The 22,042-nt window shown below is 37.6% G+C and overlaps 2 protein-coding genes and 1 long non-coding RNA gene across 4 annotated transcripts in view; 1 reads left to right on the top strand and 2 right to left on the bottom strand.

Moving 5' to 3' along the window:
* Positions 1-1,813: 1,813 nt before the first annotated feature.
* Positions 1,814-22,042, bottom strand: part of LOC104232096 (squamosa promoter-binding-like protein 7) — a 22,359-nt gene continuing 2,130 nt past the window's right edge. Inside the window, exons 3-12 of one of the 2 annotated variants that reach the window (XM_070153433.1) lie at positions 10,959-10,988; positions 10,584-10,795; positions 10,413-10,487; positions 10,207-10,314; positions 9,706-9,823; positions 8,308-8,443; positions 4,835-4,939; positions 4,591-4,750; positions 3,315-3,854; positions 1,814-2,532 (exon numbers count right to left, since the gene is read on the bottom strand). In XM_070153433.1, coding sequence (XP_070009534.1) covers positions 2,248-2,532; positions 3,315-3,854; positions 4,591-4,750; positions 4,835-4,939; positions 8,308-8,443; positions 9,706-9,823; positions 10,207-10,314; positions 10,413-10,487; positions 10,584-10,795; positions 10,959-10,988 — 1,769 coding nt within the window. In that variant the 3' untranslated portion in view covers positions 1,814-2,247. The remainder of the gene's footprint in view (positions 2,533-3,314; positions 3,855-4,590; positions 4,751-4,834; positions 4,940-8,307; positions 8,444-9,705; positions 9,824-10,206; positions 10,315-10,412; positions 10,488-10,583; positions 10,796-10,958; positions 10,989-22,042) is intronic. The other variant, XM_009785199.2, reaches the window with a different exon arrangement.
* On the top strand, positions 15,944-19,140 carry LOC104232092 (uncharacterized). Its single transcript, XR_712251.2, has 2 exons — positions 15,944-17,314; positions 18,788-19,140. It is a non-coding gene; the product is annotated as an uncharacterized lncRNA (long non-coding RNA).
* LOC138874721 (squamosa promoter-binding-like protein 7) lies at positions 19,457-21,978 on the bottom strand. Its single transcript, XM_070153510.1, has 2 exons — positions 20,958-21,978; positions 19,457-20,175 (listed from the first exon to the last, which is right to left on the bottom strand). The coding sequence occupies exons 1-2, from the start codon at positions 21,426-21,428 to the stop codon at positions 19,891-19,893; spliced, it is 756 nt and encodes a 251-aa protein (XP_070009611.1). The 5' UTR covers positions 21,429-21,978; the 3' UTR covers positions 19,457-19,890.

Genomic DNA, 22,042 nt, shown 5'->3' with positions numbered 1-22,042 from the left:
TCATGACACTCATCTCACAATGAGCTCATGTAAAATTAGTCATAGCCACTCCCATGCTTTCTGTTTTTAAGCAATTTGACTTTAAAACTGTTATCTAGCTGCTTTGGAAACAGAATTAATCTTATGTCGTATGCCTCCTTGATTGTATAATTGTCAAGAACTATCACTACAAAGACTAAAGATAGATATCAGGTCGTATTACAGCTTAAGAAGCTAACTAACTGCTGCTTAGTGGTTCATCATATTTCTATCTTAAATAAGTTAGCAAAAGTTGAACGAAGCTCTTTTATGCAGAAGCGAAGCGTGTTATTTTCTGTTGTGATTTACTTGCTACAATAGGATGGCTTGTAGCTGATTGTCTTCTTCCTCAAGTAAATTATTCAATAGCCACTGTATTTTCTTTGCCTAGGAAACCTGTGTTTGCAATTTTGTTAACTAATTTGGCAGCATTATTAGGATGCACTTTTAGTAAACTCCGTTACCTTCTAAGAAATGGTTTTCGTATTCATAGATCTTTGCTATTACATGCTTTGTCATTTGCTTCCATTGCCTATTACTTGTTATTGCTATTATATGTTTATTGCTTCTTTCTCATTGGTCTTGAGCCAAGGGTCTATCGGAAACAACCTCTCTACCTTATTTAGATAGAGGTTAGATCTGCGTACACATTACCCTCCACAGACCCTACTTGTGGGATCCCGTTGGGTTTGTTGTTGTTGTTTGCTTTGCAGAAGCTTTTGCAGAAGCTATTATCATGTTACAAGATACAGTCTATAGTCTATAGATGAACAGCTTAAAGAATCTCCCCACCTTTCCCCTCCCCGCCCCTCTCCTGGCCCAAAAAAGAGAAATGGTTTCATCAATTAAAGAGTTGGATTATTGAGGGTACATGGTGGAATTTCATGCATTTACATAGTAGCAAACAGAAAAAAAAAAACTACACAAACCCGGTGTTTTCACCATATCGGTGAATGTATCACACGTCTTTTATACACATTTTATCACTTAACTCTAGTTAATTTGCGTATATTTTCATTTCTCAATTTATCTTCAACTGTGGTAAATTCATGTGATTTGGTTTAAACACCAAGTATGCATAAGTACTTCTCATAGAAAATTGACACTTGTTCTATGCCTTGCACAGGAATTAATCTACTCTAGCAGAATTGGACATTAAGAGAGCTGCGCACAGAAGCCTGGATCTTAATATATTTTAATCCCAAGGGTGTTTCTCCTTAATTTATTATTTTATGACATTGATACTATTTTAATTTTTGGAAAATGATTGGAGGGTTTTCCAAGAAGACTTGGAATTGTGATTTCTTTCTTAGGGTGTTGGTACTATCTTTTTGGCCTTTATTGGTGTTAATGTTTTATTGTTTTTTTCATCTTTATAGTATTATTCAGAGGAAGAGGAAGTGCAGGGCTTCTAACCTTTCATTTCATTATGGACGGTTGATCCAAGATTCTTAATCAAAATTTTCAGCTTCAACAGTATATGAGTTGAAATTGAAATAGGCAAAAAAGTTAGCAGAAGCTAAAGTTGCACAAAAAATTTGCGAACGTTAAAATTTTCTGAATGGAAACCAACACTTCACTCGAAATACACCTTCACATCACTATTTCAAAATTTCACGTGAAATGCAAATTTTGCAAACACTCTTTGCCCAAACTAATAGTATTTAGTTCAGCACTGGAATATTGAATCGATTATTTCATGGCCAAATAGGCCTGCCTCTTCTACGTATATTCACATCAAAATATTCAAAGAGTCCCACCTCAATCCCTTAAAGTTGTTAAGCACAAAACAATATCTGCAAATGCTAATGTGTATCTACTCTTTTGAGGACAACTGATGTCAGTAACCATAAAGTTATAGTGAAGTCCACAGTGATTACCTGAGAACTTGTACAAAGTAACAAGTGAAGCTATACAGCTAATACAGTTTTTGTGCTTACAGAGCACAATTTGTATAATACATCAAGAATGCCGCAAAGCATGTCTCCCAATAGGCATTTGGTCTTAACGGTCAGAAACTAACCACTATCTCTCCACTCCATGCTGTTCAATTTCTTGAGATGCAGTGGTAGCAAAGGCAGGAATATTTGCCAGTTTCTTGATATGCAATTGTAGCAAACACAGGAACATCATACAAGACCAGTCACGGCAGGGGACCCGAATGCTGGGGATCGCGCCTATATTCTGTAATTACAGAGAGTTCATTTGGTTAAAAGGTGTACATGCAATTTAAGAGTTGTCAAACAGACACCTCCGAATTGTCATAGCGAATTCACCAACTTTTCTGGGGTGCAGGAAGGTTGCACATAGACCAAGACACACAGCAAAACCAGTGATTACAAACACAAGAGTACGAGATGTCAAAACTGTCTTTCTAACCAAGAAGCCACAAGGCTTCCCTGACTGCTCCTTCACTCTCAATGCCAATTCTGCATCCAAAAGTGGGACTGTTGAAGTGCTTTCCCAATAAGCTGAACCAAACTCTAGGTTATGCTCATGTGGTACCTCCACGTCCTACATATTATGAAGACACAAATATATTTAGCATCAGGTATGAGTCATCACCCTCTGAAAACACGTCTTACTATAGTAAGAACAAAAAAATGAGCTGCTAAGAGACATTCTGAAGGTAAAAAGCAATTCATATACTCATTACTCGAATCTGTAACATAAAATAAATGACCATTTTTATTTACCACAAGTGCATAGAATATGTAGTTAAAAGCGAAAAGTGCAAAAGAGCAACAAGATCCATGGGGTTTGAAGCGAGAAATGAAGTGCACTCGTCTTTGAAGGGAAGTACACAATTAACAACATTAAAAGATATCAAATATATATGAACGCCATAATGACATAATTGCAATTAAAACAACTAATTTCGGTATCCAATATAAAATAATACCTATATTAATCCAACTCCTCAAAGTTGAGATTCAAAGAACCTACTAATTTTAGTGGGAATCACTTTGTGCGTCACTGTTTGAAGCGCACAACTTCATCCATGAAGTGATAATCTCTCGCTTTGCATCCATCAAGAGACGAACCGAACATTACACTAAGTCAAGATCATTTTAGATGGGGCTAGGCTTGCTCATGTTCAAGCCTAGCGAGGAAAAAGTTCACCTTGGGCTTCAAAGCAGAGGCATATTTTATGTACCAACAGTTTGATTCACCAGCATAAAGATAAACGTAAAAGATTACTCTAAATTAAAGCATTTAATTAGAAACTAATAGCAGAACTCAATTCTGCAACATACTCTAAAATAATATGGCAATGGTAGAAATGAGATAGTCACCTCATTGTTAACTGGAAAAACAGATTTCATATGATTTTGGAAGATATCACTAGAAGTATTTGCCTCCTGCATAATCTTTCCCGCATCTCCCGTACAATATTCCTTTAGCTGCAATGTTTCCTTGAGCAGATTATTTTTCTCATAAATATTCCTCTGAAAAAGCCTCATTTCAGCATCAGTGATGCCAGCTAACAAGTTTCTATTCACCATATTTTCAAAATAAGGCAATACTCTTTTCAAAATAATAGTCGACTGACTTTCCATTAAAACATTCAACAAATAATTAAATCTCTGCATCTGTACAGACGCCACAATCTGAACATTTTCTGATGAAGGCTCCCTTAGTAACCATGCCACATCCAACATAAATTCTGAGAATTCTGATTTTCTACACGTGGAATCTTCACATGGAGAACAAACAGCAGTGTGTTCTGACCCTCCAGAACAGAACTTCCGTTGTATTTCTTTCATTTCTGCACAAATATCTTTTTCCGCAATGAGGATGGGAATGAAGTTAGATAAACCAGATTCATTCTCGACCTACAAAATAGACCAGATTGAATCTTTTACAGTCAAGATTAGTGAAACACAATGATAGGTTCAAGGTATTAAATACATGAACAATTGAAATCTTGCGCACTCTTTATTACTCCATCAGCGCACATATTCAGTTGGGATAGACCTTTACATTAGAAAGTTAAGGTTCATTTCAATGAAAACTAGCAGTCTAGCACCAAGAAAGTGCTGTAGTAAAAGATACAAAAGTATAGCTAGCACCCCTGCCTTTTTTTAAGATATAAATGATGTTGATGTTAGGGCCAATTTGCATGCACCTCGACTAATCCAGGAGACAACTTTCTACAGCTCACAGATACATGTGCCGGGTAAGGCTGCCCGCAAAGGCAGGAACAAATAGACTCATACTGAGTGTTTTAACTAGGATTTGAACCTGGAATATCTGGATTGTCACTCGTATGCCTCAACTCAACCATACACTAGAAGATCATAATTAGCCCTTCTCTTTCAGTGTAGGGAGCATATAAAATCAATAAATGCGACAAGAATTTTCTCAAAAAAAGTGCGACAGAATTTTTCTAACACCTTTTTAAGAATGGTCTTTTTCAAACATTATTCCTCCAGTAGTTTCCGTTAAGAATATATACAAGAAAATACAATGGCATGATGCACGGTGCTAATTATAGGAATGATACATTTATAAGCAAACATACAAAAATTGGAAAGAGGATAAAAGAAGATATTTGGTTAGAACTTCTACCTCAACAAAAGCGGGGCCAAAAAGATCTGCTTCAGTCCTAGGGACATGTATCTTTAATAATTGATGCTCCATGCTACCAGATCCACCTTCATTTTTACTACATGAAGGTGTAACACTGATATCATTCCCTAAATACCTTCCCCCAAATGACACAAGAAACCTGCCAAGGGCATCAACATGTTAATTTATAAAAAATGATAAAAAATAATATGAAAAAAAGGACAGCCCGGTGCACTAAGCTCACGCTATGCGCGGGGTCCGACGAAGGGCCGGACCACAAGAGTCTATTGTACGCAGTCGTACCCAGCATTTCCGCAAGAGGCTGTTTCCACGGCTCGAACCCAACCTCCTGGTCATATGGCAGCAACTTTACCAGTTACACCAAGGCTCCCTTTCAAATACGAATTGATTTATTTCAAACTTGAAAGATAACACGAATTGTCCTCTAAAGCCTCCATGAGGTAATAGAGATACTAGACTAATAGGCGTTTGATTTATTTCAGCTTTTCAAAAACAAAACAAAAAAAGAGTTTACAGAATTTTATAGCGAAACTGCAACTATCTATGAGCATAGCAAACTTGCAAATGCAGATATGAGTGGATATTCACCCAAAAGAAGGGGGGGGGGAGGGGAAGCAGTTGGTATGAGGGAACAAAAAAGCTTCCAATTTGGTATGATCAAATATCCTGCCAAATTTAATGAGAAAGCAGTCCATAGCTCATCAAAAAGATTTATAAATACGATGTGGCCAAATGCAGGTATGAGTTAAAAATATGAGTAGATGCGAGCGAGCATGAAAGCTCGCAATCTGGTCGGATCAAAAGCCTTCTGAACTAAGCAAACAGAGCAGTCATGACGCAGGACGATTTGGCTAACTACGAACTTATCTTTCTATTCCACGCCATCAAAAGCAATACTCCTTCCTATTTATGTGATTGTGTTTGACTAAGCACGGAATTTAACAAATTAAAGAAGAATTTTGACGTGATAGCCAAATATATGCAAAGTACCAAAATTATCATTTTAAATGAGTGGTGATGAAAGCTCCACACGTCTTTTCATTCAAAATTAGTGGTGAGGGTCCTAAAAGGTCATGTTGTTAAGGGTAAAATGGAGATCTTAAAATTAATAAGTTTCCAAAAAGAGAAAGGTGTCATACTTTTTGGGATGTCACATAAATTGGGGCGGAGGGAGTAGTATTTATCAAGGGTATGATGCTAGGCCTAGATACTAAAACTCATCTATGATATATTTTACAAATATTTGCGCTAAGCCAGTGCACAACAAGTGTAACTACAGGCTATCCAAAACTGCCATTTCGTCTAAAATAGCATCTACATCTTGTACAATAACTAGTTTGCACCGAAAAGCAAGGAGAAAAAGATCATCTCTTTCCTATTCTTGTACTCCCTCCATTTCAAAAAAATTGGCATACTCGGAGTACAAGAGTCAAAGTACTATTTGACTATGAATTTGGACATAGATTTTTCAATTTTTTGAAAATAAAATTTACATTTCAGGAAACTACGTAAAAAGTATTATTAGTCATAATAATTCATAATTCAAAATATTTATAAAATATTTAAGAAAAACATGGTCAAAGAACAACCTCGTAGACTTCCCAAATAGTAATGGTGGCAATCTTTTGAAAAGGAGGGAGTATATATAATTATTAATATTATAAATTGCAGCGACACAGATCCTAGTAAAACTAAATTCACCTCCATTCAGCAACTCCTATTAATTGCTCATACTGTTGTTTGTAATCTATGCCCAACTGAGAGTTGCATCAGAGTTGGCAAAAAAGGTTTCAAAAGTGTATCAAAAGCAAACAATTTCATTACCACCAAGCAAGTAGCATAGAACGGGCACGAGGGTCGTACCATACACCAAAGGCAGCTAGTGCTTCATGAAAAAATCAAGGGACCAATATGAGTTGGACATGATTTAAATTTAAATCTTTCTTTTTTCTATTCCTTTTCTTTTTGGATGCTTTTTAATAACATCATTGTTCGAACCAACTTGTGTGCACCTTAATTGTTCCACCTGGGATCTGGATTAGTGAAGCAATCATGGAGTGAAAAAGAAACATGAAACTCTTCGAAACGATGCAGCGAAGCAAGAGGACAACACCAAAAGTCTGAACAAAGTTACCTTTTTTCTTCCATTTCAAGTTTGACATAGAACGAGGGTTGTCCATCAAATTCAGTTATATTCATCATCATCAAGTTTTAAGCCTGCAAACTGGAGAGATTTTTTTGTTTTTCATTTCTACTGGGATCAGGGAAGGAGAAAAGGGACACTGAGACTAGAACCCATTGTGTTGGAGAATGCCACTAGTACAACTGAACTATAAGCCTTGGAGTGTTCACGCCTAAAAGCTTTTATTTTTAAAAATCTTTATAAGAATGAGGCCCCAATAGTTCTTGACAAGTTTCACGCCTATTTTTAGTGAAAATTTACTATCCAGAGTCCAACAATCTATCCGTAATCAAAGGACAATAGGACACCCATGTCCTAAAAATCAACAACAACAACAACCCAGTGTAATCCCACAAGTGGGGTCTGGGGAGGGTAATATGTACGCAGACCTTACCTCTACCCCGAGGGGCAGAGAGGCTGTTTCCAGGAGACCCTCGGCTCAAAGAGGCAACAAGAGACACTATATTAGTACTATCAATAGACTCATAATAAAACAACATAAAATACCATAAAATCCATAACATAACATAAATACCATAAAATAACAAAGTAACAGCAATATAAGAGATTGAATCATGACTATATCCGCTATTTTGATACTCAAATTCAATAGAGATGAAATTTGAGCATGCGCTAAGCTCTAACATGTCTACCGCATCCCTGCCCTATTGGAATCGAAGTCCAACATACAACAACAAACCCCGCATAATTCCACAAGTAGTGTCTGGGGAGGGTAGTGTGTATGCAGACCTTACCCCCCTTTAAGAAGGGGGAGAGGCCATTTCCAGTGGACCCTCGGCTTAAGAAAGATAAAAAGAATGGCAACAACAAGCAAACCAATTGAAAAACCAAAGCGAAAATACAAAACCAACACTAGGTAATGCAATCAAAACATCCAAATGAAAGCAACAAGTAATAACAAAAGTCGAGTACGAAAATACACAAATGATACTAAATAATGTACTAAAGCTGCTGTTACAAACAAGGACATCGCTCCGCTACCTAGCCCCTTACCTTTATTCTCGACCTCTATACCACCTTCCTATCCATAGTAATGTCCTCTATACCAGATGTTCTAAGCGTGCAAGAAACTCCATCCAGAGGATAAAAATGAATTGTATATTACTTTTTTGTTTTGGTAAGAATGACTGTGAATCCATACTTGTAGTCATAGAATCCCTGTAAGTTTTTGTCTGGGGGGCCTTATTTTGCTATTATGGAGGACGTATCTGGTTAACAGCACAAGCTTTGTGCTAATATTTTTAATATATGTAACATGTTACCAATTTAAAAAAAAAAGGGCAAACATATACAAACTCTCAGTTTCTAGAGCTCGGATAAGCTAGTTTTAGTAGAGTCAGCAAGCTTGAGATTTTCTTTTGTCCATAAACAACTCAGTTCCTATCATAATATCTCCTGTTGAGTGTTGACAATTAATGAAGAACTCAGGATACTTCGACAGAACCAAATATAAGCGGATTATAGATTGACAAAAATGTGATTCTAACTCATACCGGAATCTGGGCTGCATTAGATTGCTTCCACAGGCAAAAAACTCCATAGGCTTGCCAGCCTCAAAGCAAGTAGGATGAATAGACTTAAGCTTTGGTGCTGGTCCCTTTAGCTTGACTTTCACTACTGAATTTTCACCTGCTTTATAAAGAATATTTGTTACCATTTAAAATTGCAACTTTGGTGTTGATCTGTTATTTTGGGTTTGTGACTTGTCCCACCAATATTGTGCATACATAATATACACGCATAAACATACATTTATATATGGAAAATCTGAAAAATTGTTTCCCATTGTCCATAAGGTGGGCCAACTCTGATATGGAACATACTTCTCTTCCTGTTCAACAATGTTCAAAAGTTCGCTAATTATTTTAACCCCTGACCCCCCCCCCCCCTTCCCCTCTCCCCCCAAAAAAAACAAAATTATATATGCACTTGGGAGTTGGGCCTACCTACTACCATGTCTAGAAAAACTAGGAATTAGGACTACGTTTCAGTAGAAAATTTTAACTAGTCAATTTGTAGTGATATTGACAAAGAGTAGATCAAAATACAATGTGCAACATAACATTGACCAGAACGGACCACGGAAACGAGAGTTTAAATCCCAGTGAAGGCCAAATAAGGGGAAATTAGGTGATTTTTTCCCATCTGTATAAGCCTTGGTAGATAGGTCACCTGACACGTGCTGGTAGGAGGTATTATCAGAACAATAATAATAAAATAAATATATAACAATGACCAGACCATCTATATTTACAACAAAAACGGAAAGGAAAAATTGTTCTTAAACTCACAACTGAATGGTAAGATATGGAGATCTGGGAACTCATATTTTGAATTTACTCGGAAAAAAGTGAATTTCAGATTGGTGTGCGTCCAAGTCAACCTAGGAGGGATGGTGAATTCAGTTTCATTCAGAAGTTCATAAATGGAAACTATTTAACAACCTTATGTACAGAAAAAGCAAACAAAGGTCCAATTAAATACTCCCTCTGCTCCAATTTATATGACAGTTTTCTATCTTGCATGGTTCCAAAATTCCTAACGCCATTCCATTTTTATACAACTTTCAAACTCTCACAAATTCAAATATATCAAGCTATTCAGCTTTTAATATTTTGAGTGATGTTTTCTCTATCAAACTAACTTTTCAACCATTAGTCCAATATTTTTCTTCTTATCTTATATTTAGTCAAACTAGCATCTTAAACTTCATACCTAGTCAAATACTGTCAATAAAATGAAATGGCAGGATTAGTCGTATTAGCCAAACAAGATCTACATCAAATGAAAAAGTAGGGTCTCAGAAATAAAGATTAGACCTCATTGATCTTATAAGTTCGTACTTCGTTCCAACAGAGCTTAAGGGTAGAAAACTTGAGGTACCAATTTACCTTTTGTAACGCGAAATACCATGTTGTTGAGATAAACAAGAAAGCTTCCTCTCCCGCGAAGCATGTTTCCAGGTGATGCAATAAACTCATATAGGTGTGCAGCTGGGTCTTCCAGCAACTGTTAAACCCAATGAGGAACTCGATCATTTAGAAACAAATGATGTTCTATAAAAGCATAACACGGAAATCCACAACCAAAATGTTACAGAAGCCACATGTAGCAGACATCTCAAACAGAAAGCAGTATGGTAACTCTTCCTAATATCTAACTCCTACAGCACTCTGAGTTTCATTTTCACTATTGCATTGTGTTCTATGAGAGGAATTCCTGACCTAGAAACTCAAAACACAATCTCTTAGTAAAGATGGTCGTAGTACCATTCAAAGAGGAGATGCACCACTTGCTCAAAATTATACTAATCCATGGTAATATCTAAACATTCATAGACCAATCACACACAGAATTTGGTTATCATCAGAGAGGAACAGTAACTATATTACCTTACCCCACTTGAATGTTGGCATTGCAACAAAAACTGTCAAGATTGTACAACCTGGACGAATATAGCCCTCCAATTCGACAGGCATACTGGCCAACCACTGGAAGATCTGTAGAGTAAAATGTCAATCAAACCCCATGAACTCTATTGGAGAAAAAGAATTTACTTTCTCTTATGTACTAAACTGTAATAATAATCCTTTAATACTTGGTGCCGGAGTCTTCGAGGGAACTCTGCAGGGTTCCAATCATAAAGCTTGAATGAGATCCGACCAGTGGGGCACTGTGCAAAGAAGAATGACGATCAGTCAATTCAAAGTTATAGTCCAGATATAAATGGAAATTAATGGGAAAAGGGGAATTATGTCATCAGACCTACCATCGAAGAAAAAGCACTCTTGTTGTCGTAATAGGATGGAGAAAGGGAATTTTTGGAGTTCTCTTTTTCTGCATCACCCTGTGTCTCACCAGAAGCTGTGAAACTGTCACTCTGATTATTTTGGATGCCTTGAGTAGAGCCTATTGGCACATGTCCTTCAGATTCTAATAAGATTTCCCTTTCTCCTAATTGGCTGCCCGTGCATGTGCTATCTGGTCATTCAAACAAACAAAAAAAATATCCTATTTTCAGTTTAAACCAGTAGTAGCCTAACATATGGAACATGGCATCTACTATAGATAAATGACAGGTAAATACAGCTTTTCCAGCAGAAGACAACTTTTTAGCCACAAAGTTGTTTCAAGTTCATTATACCTTTGACATTGTCATCATCACCACTAATATTGAGCTTAAAATCTAGCATGTGTGCTTTTTGGGCCGGTTTAGGTTCGGCCCAGTTCCCCTATTGAATTCCTAGTGTGCGAAACTTTAATTGGGATAGTCATTTATTCAGTTCCTTTCTGTTATTTGTTAATTTGAATTGATCGAGAGATTCACTCTTATGAGAAACACTAAGCTAGTAATGGAAATTGCAATTTGGATTGTTTTCATTCCAAACTCATGTTTCATTTTGCTCTTTAATTCACATGGGTTATAACTCGGCAGGCGTGGAATCGATAATTGTAAAGTAATTGCTTCCAATTTTTCCCTAATAGAGCTTTTGTTTAAATTAAAAGAACTAGCTGATTCCCACATATATGTTACCATAATATTTGAACCTCACATGCAAATCTCAAATTTTAGGATAACAGAATCACAAACATCGTAGTTTACTTTAGGCGCGTAATAACAACCATCATGACTATGAGTACGATTCCCATAGCATAGTCGTGATACATAATCCCCAATTCGGGTGTGCATTTTATGTGATCGAACCATAACTTCAAACAATAATAAAATATACATGTTGTAGATCATAGGTAAGGTTCCCGTGATGCGATTCACAATGTGTATAAAAATAAACAAGTGCGCGACATTGTGACTTGTTCAAACCAATTCCATAAATAAATAAAAGCGGTTATAAAGTTAAAAATACACAATCGATTTAAAACACCTAATTAATTAGATAATTAGGCCAATTATTAATAGTTGAGCGACCATGGTAAAATCACGGAACTCGGGAATGCCTAACACCTTCTCCCGGGTTAACAGAATTTCTTACCCGGTCTTCTATGTTCGCGGATCAAAAATAGAGTCAATTTCCTCGATTTGGGATTTAAAATAAATCGGTGACTTGGGACACCATAATAACTATCCCAAGTGGCGACTCTAATAAATAAATAAATAATCTCATTTTAAATAATGTCACTTTGATTAGAAAAACTCTCTATCCCCCTCGGGAAAAAGGAGGTGTGACACTTAGGGCATACTTTGTTTAAGTCTTTGTAATCTACACATATTCTAAGTTTATTCCCCTTCTTGGGGACTACAACTACGTTTTATAACCACTCGGGATATTTTACTTCCCGAATGGATCCTATTTTGAGAAGTTTGGTTACCTCATCCTTGATGAATGTGTGCTTTACCTCGGACTGTGGCCTTCTCTTTTGCTTTACCGGTCTGAACTTTAGGTCCAAACTCAATTGATGAGTGGTGATCTCCGATGGAATCTCTTTCATATCAAGGTGGGACCAAGCAAAACTATCTATATTTTTAATAAGGAATTTAATGAGTTTTTCCCTGAGCTCGGGGGTTAATCATGTGCCCAGGTATACCTTTCGATCGGGTAGGTGCTCGATCAGTATGACTTGTTCCAGCTCTTCGACCGTTGACTTTGTGGCATCATTAATCATCAGGGGTTACGAAGGTTCAAGGTATCATGCAATCATCGTCCTCGATAATTCCCTATTGTTCCAATTTGGTCGAAGCCGGCGACTATGGTTGCTATTTTACCTTCTGCTTTTCCTTTGATTCCGATCCCTTTGTTGATGTGAGAGTTGACATTAGTATCACCTCATCGATTGCAAACATCTCTTTAGCTGCTGGTTATTCACCGTACATCGTTTTGACTCTTTCCGGTATTTGGAATTTCAAGATTTGATAAAGCGTTGAAGGTACTACCCTCATATTATGGATCCAAGGTCTTCCGAGCAGCGCATTGTACCTCATATCTCATTCGATCATGTGGAACTTCGTTTCCTGGATAGTTCCGGCCACGTTCACTGGCAACATAATTTTCCCTTTGGTGGTTTCACCTGCCACGTTAAAATCATTGAGTACTCGAGTTGCAGGCACGATCTGATCCTGTAGGCCGAGTTTCCCCACGACCCTCGATCGGATAATATTTGATGAACTACCTGGATCAACCAACACATATTTAACTTGAATTTTATTTATAATGATAGATATTATCAGTGCGTCGTTGTGAGGTTGTTCGATCCCCTCTGCCTCTTCTTCGTTGAAAGATAAGGTATCTTCTGGTAGGTAGTCCCGGGTGCGCTTCTCCCTTGTGATTGTGACTTTGGTGCATTTAAATGTCGGACCCTGAGGGATATCAACCCCACTGACGATCATATGAATCACGTGTTGCAGTTCCTCCTGTTCATTTTTCCTGTTTGTATCCCTGTCTCTGAAGTGATTTTTTGCTCGGTCACTCAAGAACTCTCGAAGATGACCTTCGTTGAACTAACAAGCTACCTCCTCCCTTAATTGTCTGCTTGGTTTTGTGACCATGAGTTCCACGATACTTGCACATTTGATTCGGATTCCTTTGAGCTGGATCGGTTTGCAGGGGTCTGGGCCATCTAGTATCCTTGATTCGTCTAATAGCTGATACAATACCTGAAGCATCGATGCTGAAGTTATATTCCGATAACCGTGGTGCTTCCTTAGGCTCGACGTGTTTATTAAAGCCATTCTTACTCATGAGCCCCCGAGAGTTTTGACATCGATCATTCATTCGATCATTTTGAACGGGGTTACGTCCCGGTCCATTGTTCCTTCAATATGCGCTATATGGTTGGTATCGATCTCTGTTCGATCGGGGATATCTGTCGATGTCCCTTTGAATCTTGCCTTCGGACCTGTTTGGGTAAACGGAACCGGATGGAGCTCCCAACTGATCATCCTCGACTCTGATCTTCGACTGGTACTTGTTATGCACATCAATCCAGGTCACTGTTGGATATTCAATCAAATTCTTCTTTAGTTAACGTGATGCTATCAAACTTCGCTCGTTCAAAGCCTCAGTAAAGGCTTGGACAACCCAATCATCGGTAATCGGGGGTAGGTCCATACGTTCCATATGAAATCGAGATACGAATTCCCTTAACATTTCATTGTCCTTTTGTTTCACTTTGAAGAGGTCTGACTTCCTGGTCACGATCTTTATCGCTCATGCGTGTGCCTTTACGAATGAATCGGCGAGCATGGCGAAAGAATTGATGGAATTGGGTGGCAAATTGTGGTACCATATCATTGCCCCCTTTGATAAAGTTTCTCCAAATTTTTTCAACAAAACAGATTCAATCTCATCATATTCTAAGTCATTTCCCTTTATTCTGCATGTGTACGAAGTGATGTGTTCATTAGGAATGGGATTCAGAGCCGCACTTTGAGGAAAAGGCTTCTGCACAAACTTCTTCGAATCCAAACCCTTTAGGATCGAGGGTGCCCCGATGTTTGGTCAACTCGTGAGTTGTACGTTTCTACCTTTTTGTCATTATCCTCGATTTTCTTTTCACCTGATTCTATCCATTTAGTGAACTCCTCGAGCATTTTCATGATGGCGGGATCAGTTCCCAATCCATTATCGTTCAATTTTTCCTGCACGGGTTCGACCCTATGAGCAACCTCCTGTGATGTATCGAGTTCGATTCTGCTTAGGGCCCGATTCTGATTTTGAAGTTGCGTTATCGCGGCCTGCTGAGTTTGTAGCATGTCAAATATCATTCGAAGGCTAATTCCGCCTTCTTCACCATTTTGTGTGTTCTGATCGGCTGCTCGGGTGTATCTGCGGACGCTATTTTCAGGGTCGACGCCTAAATCTCCACAGATGGTGACATGAGAGTTAACATCAATCGGATTCACGTCCTGTGGTGCGCCGAGATTGATTGGAGGTACTCCGTTTTTTGGGGCGACTACGTGCTCGTTTTCGCCATGAAGACCAAGGCCGGTGTCAGTGTGAGTGGGTACTGCTTGAGAGTTTAACATGTTGATTCCTGAAATAAAAATACTCACAAGAACAAGTGTAAAAGCAGTGTGTGTTATAAAGGTTAATATCAAGCAATCACTATTATCCTTAGCCCCACGGTAGGCGCCAAACTGTTTACCCTAAAAATCGAGTAATAATTAAACTTGTAATGTGATTTTAAGGATACGTGATTTCGCTTAATACCAATTTATTAACTTAAAAATAAATGATGTGAATTGACAAGAATTTAAAACAAACCAGTGCTTGGACAATGCCCTCGAGTTGTTGGACCTTCAAGGGTTGCAAAATAAGAACAGTTAAAGAATAATAAGCTGATGAACAATAGAGAAATATTATATTGCCTTGATCTTTATGAATGTAAGGTCCCTACAAATGATAGGGACCCCTCTTTATATACTAGAGGAATCCTAATTGTGGTACAATTCTAATTACGGAAGTAAATCCCTTGATTGATACAAATAACCGCCTTTGATTTGATCTGCTCTGAGATTTCCGCCGTGATCTTCGACTAGTTACAAATATTTTGCCTATCTGTTATTGTATTTCACTCGAAGTTGGGCATACTTAGTCTCGATTGCTGCTGGCCTCAGTCTCGAGGAACACTTCGATCCTTGGACTCGATATCTCGTCTTCGAGCGCGAGTCTGATTCATTACGAGATTAAGCCCAATGCGACTCCTTTGCTTCGATCAAATAGCAAAATCGGATAGGCCCGATCTTGACCGTATACAAGAAGCTTTGATGGAGTGTTGAAAAAATGAAAATGTCAGCATAGAGGTTTAGAGTAAAGCAAATCAGAGAGCCAAAGAGCTTCATCGTGGGGGATTCATGTTGGGAATGGAAATTTTGGTGAATATAATCTAAGTAAAAAAAAGAGAGGGGAGGTTTAAAAAATGGGTGGATTTTAATTTAATCCTGAATAAAAACCGTGGCAAATCATAATACGCCATGTGGCTATTTTAAAGAGCCAAATTTCACCGAGATTTAGGCCATTAGTTTAAGGGGTATCCATGAGCCAAAAATAAAGATTGAGAGTATTTTCAGACCAAATGATGGAAGGAGGGTATTTGTGGTATTTTTGGCCCTTTTCCTATTTTTAAATACGCGCCTAAAAATTCAAGTAGCCACCAAAACCTAGCAGCCTCGGAACAAAAAGCAGTAGGAAGCTATTTGTCACCTTCACTGTCTTTCACCCTTGTACCATGTACGCCACTTTGACCCCCATCGGAAAAGAACCCATTCCCTCCATTAAAACCAGTAGCTTCCTCCATTAAAATACTAGTCAGGCAAATACACGAGCTCTCCACCTCGTATTTAGTTTTTCCTCCAAATCCAAGTCCCCAACAATGGCAATGAGTAAAGCTAAAAATTTACCCGAAGAAATCATAGTTGACATACTTACCCGGCTGCCCGCAAAGTCCGTAGGTCAATTCAGGTGCGTATCAAAGCGATGGTGCTCTCTTCTCTCATACCCACATTTCATCAAAGCTCACCTCAATTTGTATGCCCATAAGAGTGAAAAGAAACTCATTTTTACCTCTCGTTCAAATTCTATTCACACTATCACGTTTAACCGCAACCACCAAAATGGAACAATTGATGCCATTTCAAGAAACCTAAATTTACAGCAGCTCCCAGAGAACTGGGTTAATGTGCTTGGCTCATGTAATGGCTTAGTCTTGGTGATGAATGAGGACAATATCACTTTTTTGATAAACCCCACAACCTTAAAGTACCATAGAATTCCAACCTTTCATTTGGCTCTTCCTGTGCCAGATAGCCTTAGCATGTATGGTTTAGGGTATGATTCTGCTGGCGATGATTATAAGTTGGTTAATCTTTCTCGTAGATGGGATCTTGCCTCTACTTTTGTGGATGTCTACTCTGTGAAAACGGGTCTATGGAGGAGAGTTGAGAGTTCAACTCATGATCATATAACGCTTTCGGTTGGTTCTTGTTCTGGTTCTCTGGGGTTTTGGTAAATGGAGCTTTGCATTGGATGGCTCAGAAAGATTCCGATCCTTCATGTATAATTGAAGCTTATAATTAATCATGTATTGTTGTTGCTCCTCCTACATGTATAATTGTTGCTTTTGATTTAAGTGATGAGAAATTCTTGGAGGTGCCAACACCTACTGAGCTTTATAACCTTGATTTGCTTGGGTGTAATATTGTGGCTCTTAGAGGGTGTCTTTGTGTGTTCTCTAGACGTGGGAAAGTTTGGATGATGAGAGAATATGGTTTTGATGAGTCTTGGACCAGATTTAGTATTACAGAACCACCAAATATAGTGTCACGTTTGACCCCCTTATGTTTCGTGAGTGATGATAATGTTGTACTGGATGTGGATGGAGTGAAGTTGATTGTCTACAATAGGAAAGAAGATCAGTGGAGGGATATGATGGTTGATTGATTAACTCCTACATTTCACAGAACTAAACCTTTCATGGAGAGTTTTGTCTCTCCTACGTTTGGAGGTATCTTTATTGCTTGACGTTCTGAGATGATGCTGTATTCAGGTATATCATCAATATTTTCATTATTTTTTAATCATTTTTAGTGACTTTTGCACAAAAATTTTAAATTGGTCCATATTTGATTCAATGAAATGAACCCTTTTATAGTTTTGTGAATGGTAATTCTTTTGTCCTCGGAGAGTGTTGTGATGATAATTCTTTAGTCCTCAAGAAAAGTTAATTGTATAAATGAAAGAAAAAACTTGGATTTGTAGATTGAACTAATTCGGCATCATAGAATGGTGGCGCATCTTACGGAAAAGAATAGTTCAATTTTGAGCACAAGCCGTCTTGAAAAGGAATAGTTCTAGATGTTTTTACTGTTCTTTGAATCATGACACTCATCTCACAATGAGCTCATGTAAAATTAGTCATAGCCACTCCCATGCTTTCTGTTTTTAAGCAATTTGACTTTAAAACTGTTATCTAGCTGCTTTGGAAACAGAATTAATCTTATGTCGTATGCCTCCTTGATTGTATAATTGTCAAGAACTATCACTACAAAGACTAAAGATAGATATCAGGTCGTATTACAGCTTAAGAAGCTAACTAACTGCTGCTTAGTGGTTCATCATATTTCTATCTTAAATAAGTTAGCAAAAGTTGAACGAAGCTCTTTTATGCAGAAGCGAAGCGTGTTATTTTCTGTTGTGATTTACTTGCTACAATAGGATGGCTTGTAGCTGATTGTCTTCTTCCTCAAGTAAATTATTCAATAGCCACTGTATTTTCTTTGCCTAGGAAACCTGTGTTTGCAATTTTGTTAACTAATTTGGCAGCATTATTAGGATGCACTTTTAGTAAACTCCGTTACCTTCTAAGAAATGGTTTTCGTATTCATAGATCTTTGTTATTACATGCTTTGTCATTTGCTTCCATTGCCTATTACTTGTTATTGCTATTATATGTTTATTGCTTCTTTCTCATTGGTCTTGAGCCAAGGGTCTATCGGAAACAACCTCTCTACCTTATTTAGATAGAGGTTAGATCTGCGTACACATTACCCTCCACAGACCCTACTTGTGGGATCCCGTTGGGTTTGTTGTTGTTGTTTGCTTTGCAGAAGCTTTTGCAGAAGCTATTATCATGTTACAAGATACAGTCTATAGTCTATAGATGAACAGCTTAAAGAATCTCCCCACCTTTCCCCTCCCCGCCCCTCTCCTGGCCCAAAAAAGAGAAATGGTTTCATCAATTAAAGAGTTGGATTATTGAGGGTACATGGTGGAATTTCATGCATTTACATAGTAGCAAACAGAAAAAAAAAAACTACACAAACCCGGTGTTTTCACCATATCGGTGAATGTATCACACGTCTTTTATACACATTTTATCACTTAACTCTAGTTAATTTGCGTATATTTTCATTTCTCAATTTATCTTCAACTGTGGTAAATTCATGTGATTTGGTTTAAACACCAAGTATGCATAAGTACTTCTCATAGAAAATTGACACTTGTTCTATGCCTTGCACAGGAATTAATCTACTCTAGCAGAATTGGACATTAAGAGAGCTGCGCACAGAAGCCTGGATCTTAATATATTTTAATCCCAAGGGTGTTTCTCCTTAATTTATTATTTTATGACATTGATACTATTTTAATTTTTGGAAAATGATTGGAGGGTTTTCCAAGAAGACTTGGAATTGTGATTTCTTTCTTAGGGTGTTGGTACTATCTTTTTGGCCTTTATTGGTGTTAATGTTTTATTGTTTTTTTCATCTTTATAGTATTATTCAGAGGAAGAGGAAGTGCAGGGCTTCTAACCTTTCATTTCATTATGGACGGTTGATCCAAGATTCTTAATCAAAATTTTCAGCTTCAACAGTATATGAGTTGAAATTGAAATAGGCAAAAAAGTTAGCAGAAGCTAAAGTTGCACAAAAAATTTGCGAACGTTAAAATTTTCTGAATGGAAACCAACACTTCACTCGAAATACACCTTCACATCACTATTTCAAAATTTCACGTGAAATGCAAATTTTGCAAACACTCTTTGCCCAAACTAATAGTATTTAGTTCAGCACTGGAATATTGAATCGATTATTTCATGGCCAAATAGGCCTGCCTCTTCTACGTATATTCACATCAAAATATTCAAAGAGTCCCACCTCAATCCCTTAAAGTTGTTAAGCACAAAACAATATCTGCAAATGCTAATGTGTATCTACTCTTTTGAGGACAACTGATGTCAGTAACCATAAAGTTATAGTGAAGTCCACAGTGATTACCTGAGAACTTGTACAAAGTAACAAGTGAAGCTATACAGCTAATACAGTTTTTGTGCTTACAGAGCACAATTTGTATAATACATCAAGAATGCCGCAAAGCATGTCTCCCAATAGGCATTTGGTCTTAACGGTCAGAAACTAACCACTATCTCTCCACTCCATGCTGTTCAATTTCTTGAGATGCAGTGGTAGCAAAGGCAGGAATATTTGCCAGTTTCTTGATATGCAATTGTAGCAAACACAGGAACATCATACAAGACCAGTCACGGCAGGGGACCCGAATGCTGGGGATCGCGCCTATATTCTGTAATTACAGAGAGTTCATTTGGTTAAAAGGTGTACATGCAATTTAAGAGTTGTCAAACAGACACCTCCGAATTGTCATAGCGAATTCACCAACTTTTCTGGGGTGCAGGAAGGTTGCACATAGACCAAGACACACAGCAAAACCAGTGATTACAAACACAAGAGTACGAGATGTCAAAACTGTCTTTCTAACCAAGAAGCCACAAGGCTTCCCTGACTGCTCCTTCACTCTCAATGCCAATTCTGCATCCAAAAGTGGGACTGTTGAAGTGCTTTCCCAATAAGCTGAACCAAACTCTAGGTTATGCTCATGTGGTACCTCCACGTCCTACATATTATGAAGACACAAATATATTTAGCATCAGGTATGAGTCATCACCCTCTGAAAACACGTCTTACTATAGTAAGAACAAAAAAATGAGCTGCTAAGAGACATTCTGAAGGTAAAAAGCAATTCATATACTCATTACTCGAATCTGTAACATAAAATAAATGACCATTTTTATTTACCACAAGTGCATAGAATATGTAGTTAAAAGCGAAAAGTGCAAAAGAGCAACAAGATCCATGGGGTTTGAAGCGAGAAATGAAGTGCACTCGTCTTTGAAGGGAAGTACACAATTAACAACATTAAAAGATATCAAATATATATGAACGCCATAATGACATAATTGCAATTAAAACAACTAATTTCGGTATCCAATATAAAATAATACCTATATTAATCCAACTCCTCAAAGTTGAGATTCAAAGAACCTACTAATTTTAGTGGGAATCACTTTGTGCGTCACTGTTTGAAGCGCACAACTTCATCCATGAAGTGATAATCTCTCGCTTTGCATCCATCAAGAGACGAACCGAACATTACACTAAGTCAAGATCATTTTAGATGGGGCTAGGCTTGCTCATGTTCAAGCCTAGCGAGGAAAAAGTTCACCTTGGGCTTCAAAGCAGAGGCATATTTTATGTACCAACAGTTTGATTCACCAGCATAAAGATAAACGTAAAAGATTACTCTAAATTAAAGCATTTAATTAGAAACTAATAGCAGAACTCAATTCTGCAACATACTCTAAAATAATATGGCAATGGTAGAAATGAGATAGTCACCTCATTGTTAACTGGAAAAACAGATTTCATATGATTTTGGAAGATATCACTAGAAGTATTTGCCTCCTGCATAATCTTTCCCGCATCTCCCGTCCAATATTCCTTTAGCTGCAATGTTTCCTTGAGCAGATTATTTTTCTCATAAATATTCCTCTGAAAAAGCCTCATTTCAGCATCAGTGATGCCAGCTAACAAGTTTCTATTCACCATATTTTCAAAATAAGGCAATACTCTTTTCAAAATAATAGTCGACTGACTTTCCATTAAAACATTCAACAAATAATTAAATCTCTGCATCTGTACAGACGCCACAATCTGAACATTTTCTGATGAAGGCTCCCTTAGTAACCATGCCACATCCAACATAAATTCTGAGAATTCTGATTTTCTACACGTGGAATCTTCACATGGAGAACAAACAGCAGTGTGTTCTGACCCTCCAGAACAGAACTTCCGTTGTATTTCTTTCATTTCTGCACAAATATCTTTTTCCGCAATGAGGATGGGAATGAAGTTAGATAAACCAGATTCATTCTCGACCTACAAAATAGACCAGATTGAATCTTTTACAGTCAAGATTAGTGAAACACAATGATAGGTTCAAGGTATTAAATACATGAACAATTGAAATCTTGCGCACTCTTTATTACTCCATCAGCGCACATATTCAGTTGGGATAGACCTTTACATTAGAAAGTTAAGGTTCATTTCAATGAAAACTAGCAGTCTAGCACCAAGAAAGTGCTGTAGTAAAAGATACAAAAGTATAGCTAGCACCCCTGCCTTTTTTTAGATATAAATGATGTTGATGTTAGGGCCAATTTGCATGCACCTCGACTAATCCAGGAGACAACTTTCTACAGCTCACAGATACATGTGCCGGGTAAGGCTGCCCGCAAAGGCAGGAACAAATAGACTCATACTGAGTGTTTTAACTAGGATTTGAACCTGGAATATCTGGATTGTCACTCGTATGCCTCAACTCAACCATACACTAGAAGATCATAATTAGCCCTTCTCTTTCAGTGTAGGGAGCATATAAAATCAATAAATGCGACAAGAATTTTCTCAAAAAAAGTGCGACA

This window comes from Nicotiana sylvestris, chromosome 1, assembly GCF_000393655.2.
Source record: "Nicotiana sylvestris chromosome 1, ASM39365v2, whole genome shotgun sequence".
Classification (NCBI taxonomy): Eukaryota; Viridiplantae; Streptophyta; class Magnoliopsida; order Solanales; family Solanaceae; genus Nicotiana; species Nicotiana sylvestris.
This window is presented reverse-complemented; position numbering and strand designations above follow the sequence as displayed.

Excerpts from the sequence above, each read along its gene's own strand:
- LOC138874721 (XM_070153510.1), bottom strand. The coding sequence starts at position 21,428 with ATGAAAGAAATACAACGGAAGTTCTGTTCTGGAGGGTCAGAACACACT. Across the intron at positions 20,176-20,957 it reads TTTTTCCAGTTAACAATGAG|GACGTGGAGGTACCACATGA; the intron begins GTGACTATCTCA and ends CATAATATGTAG.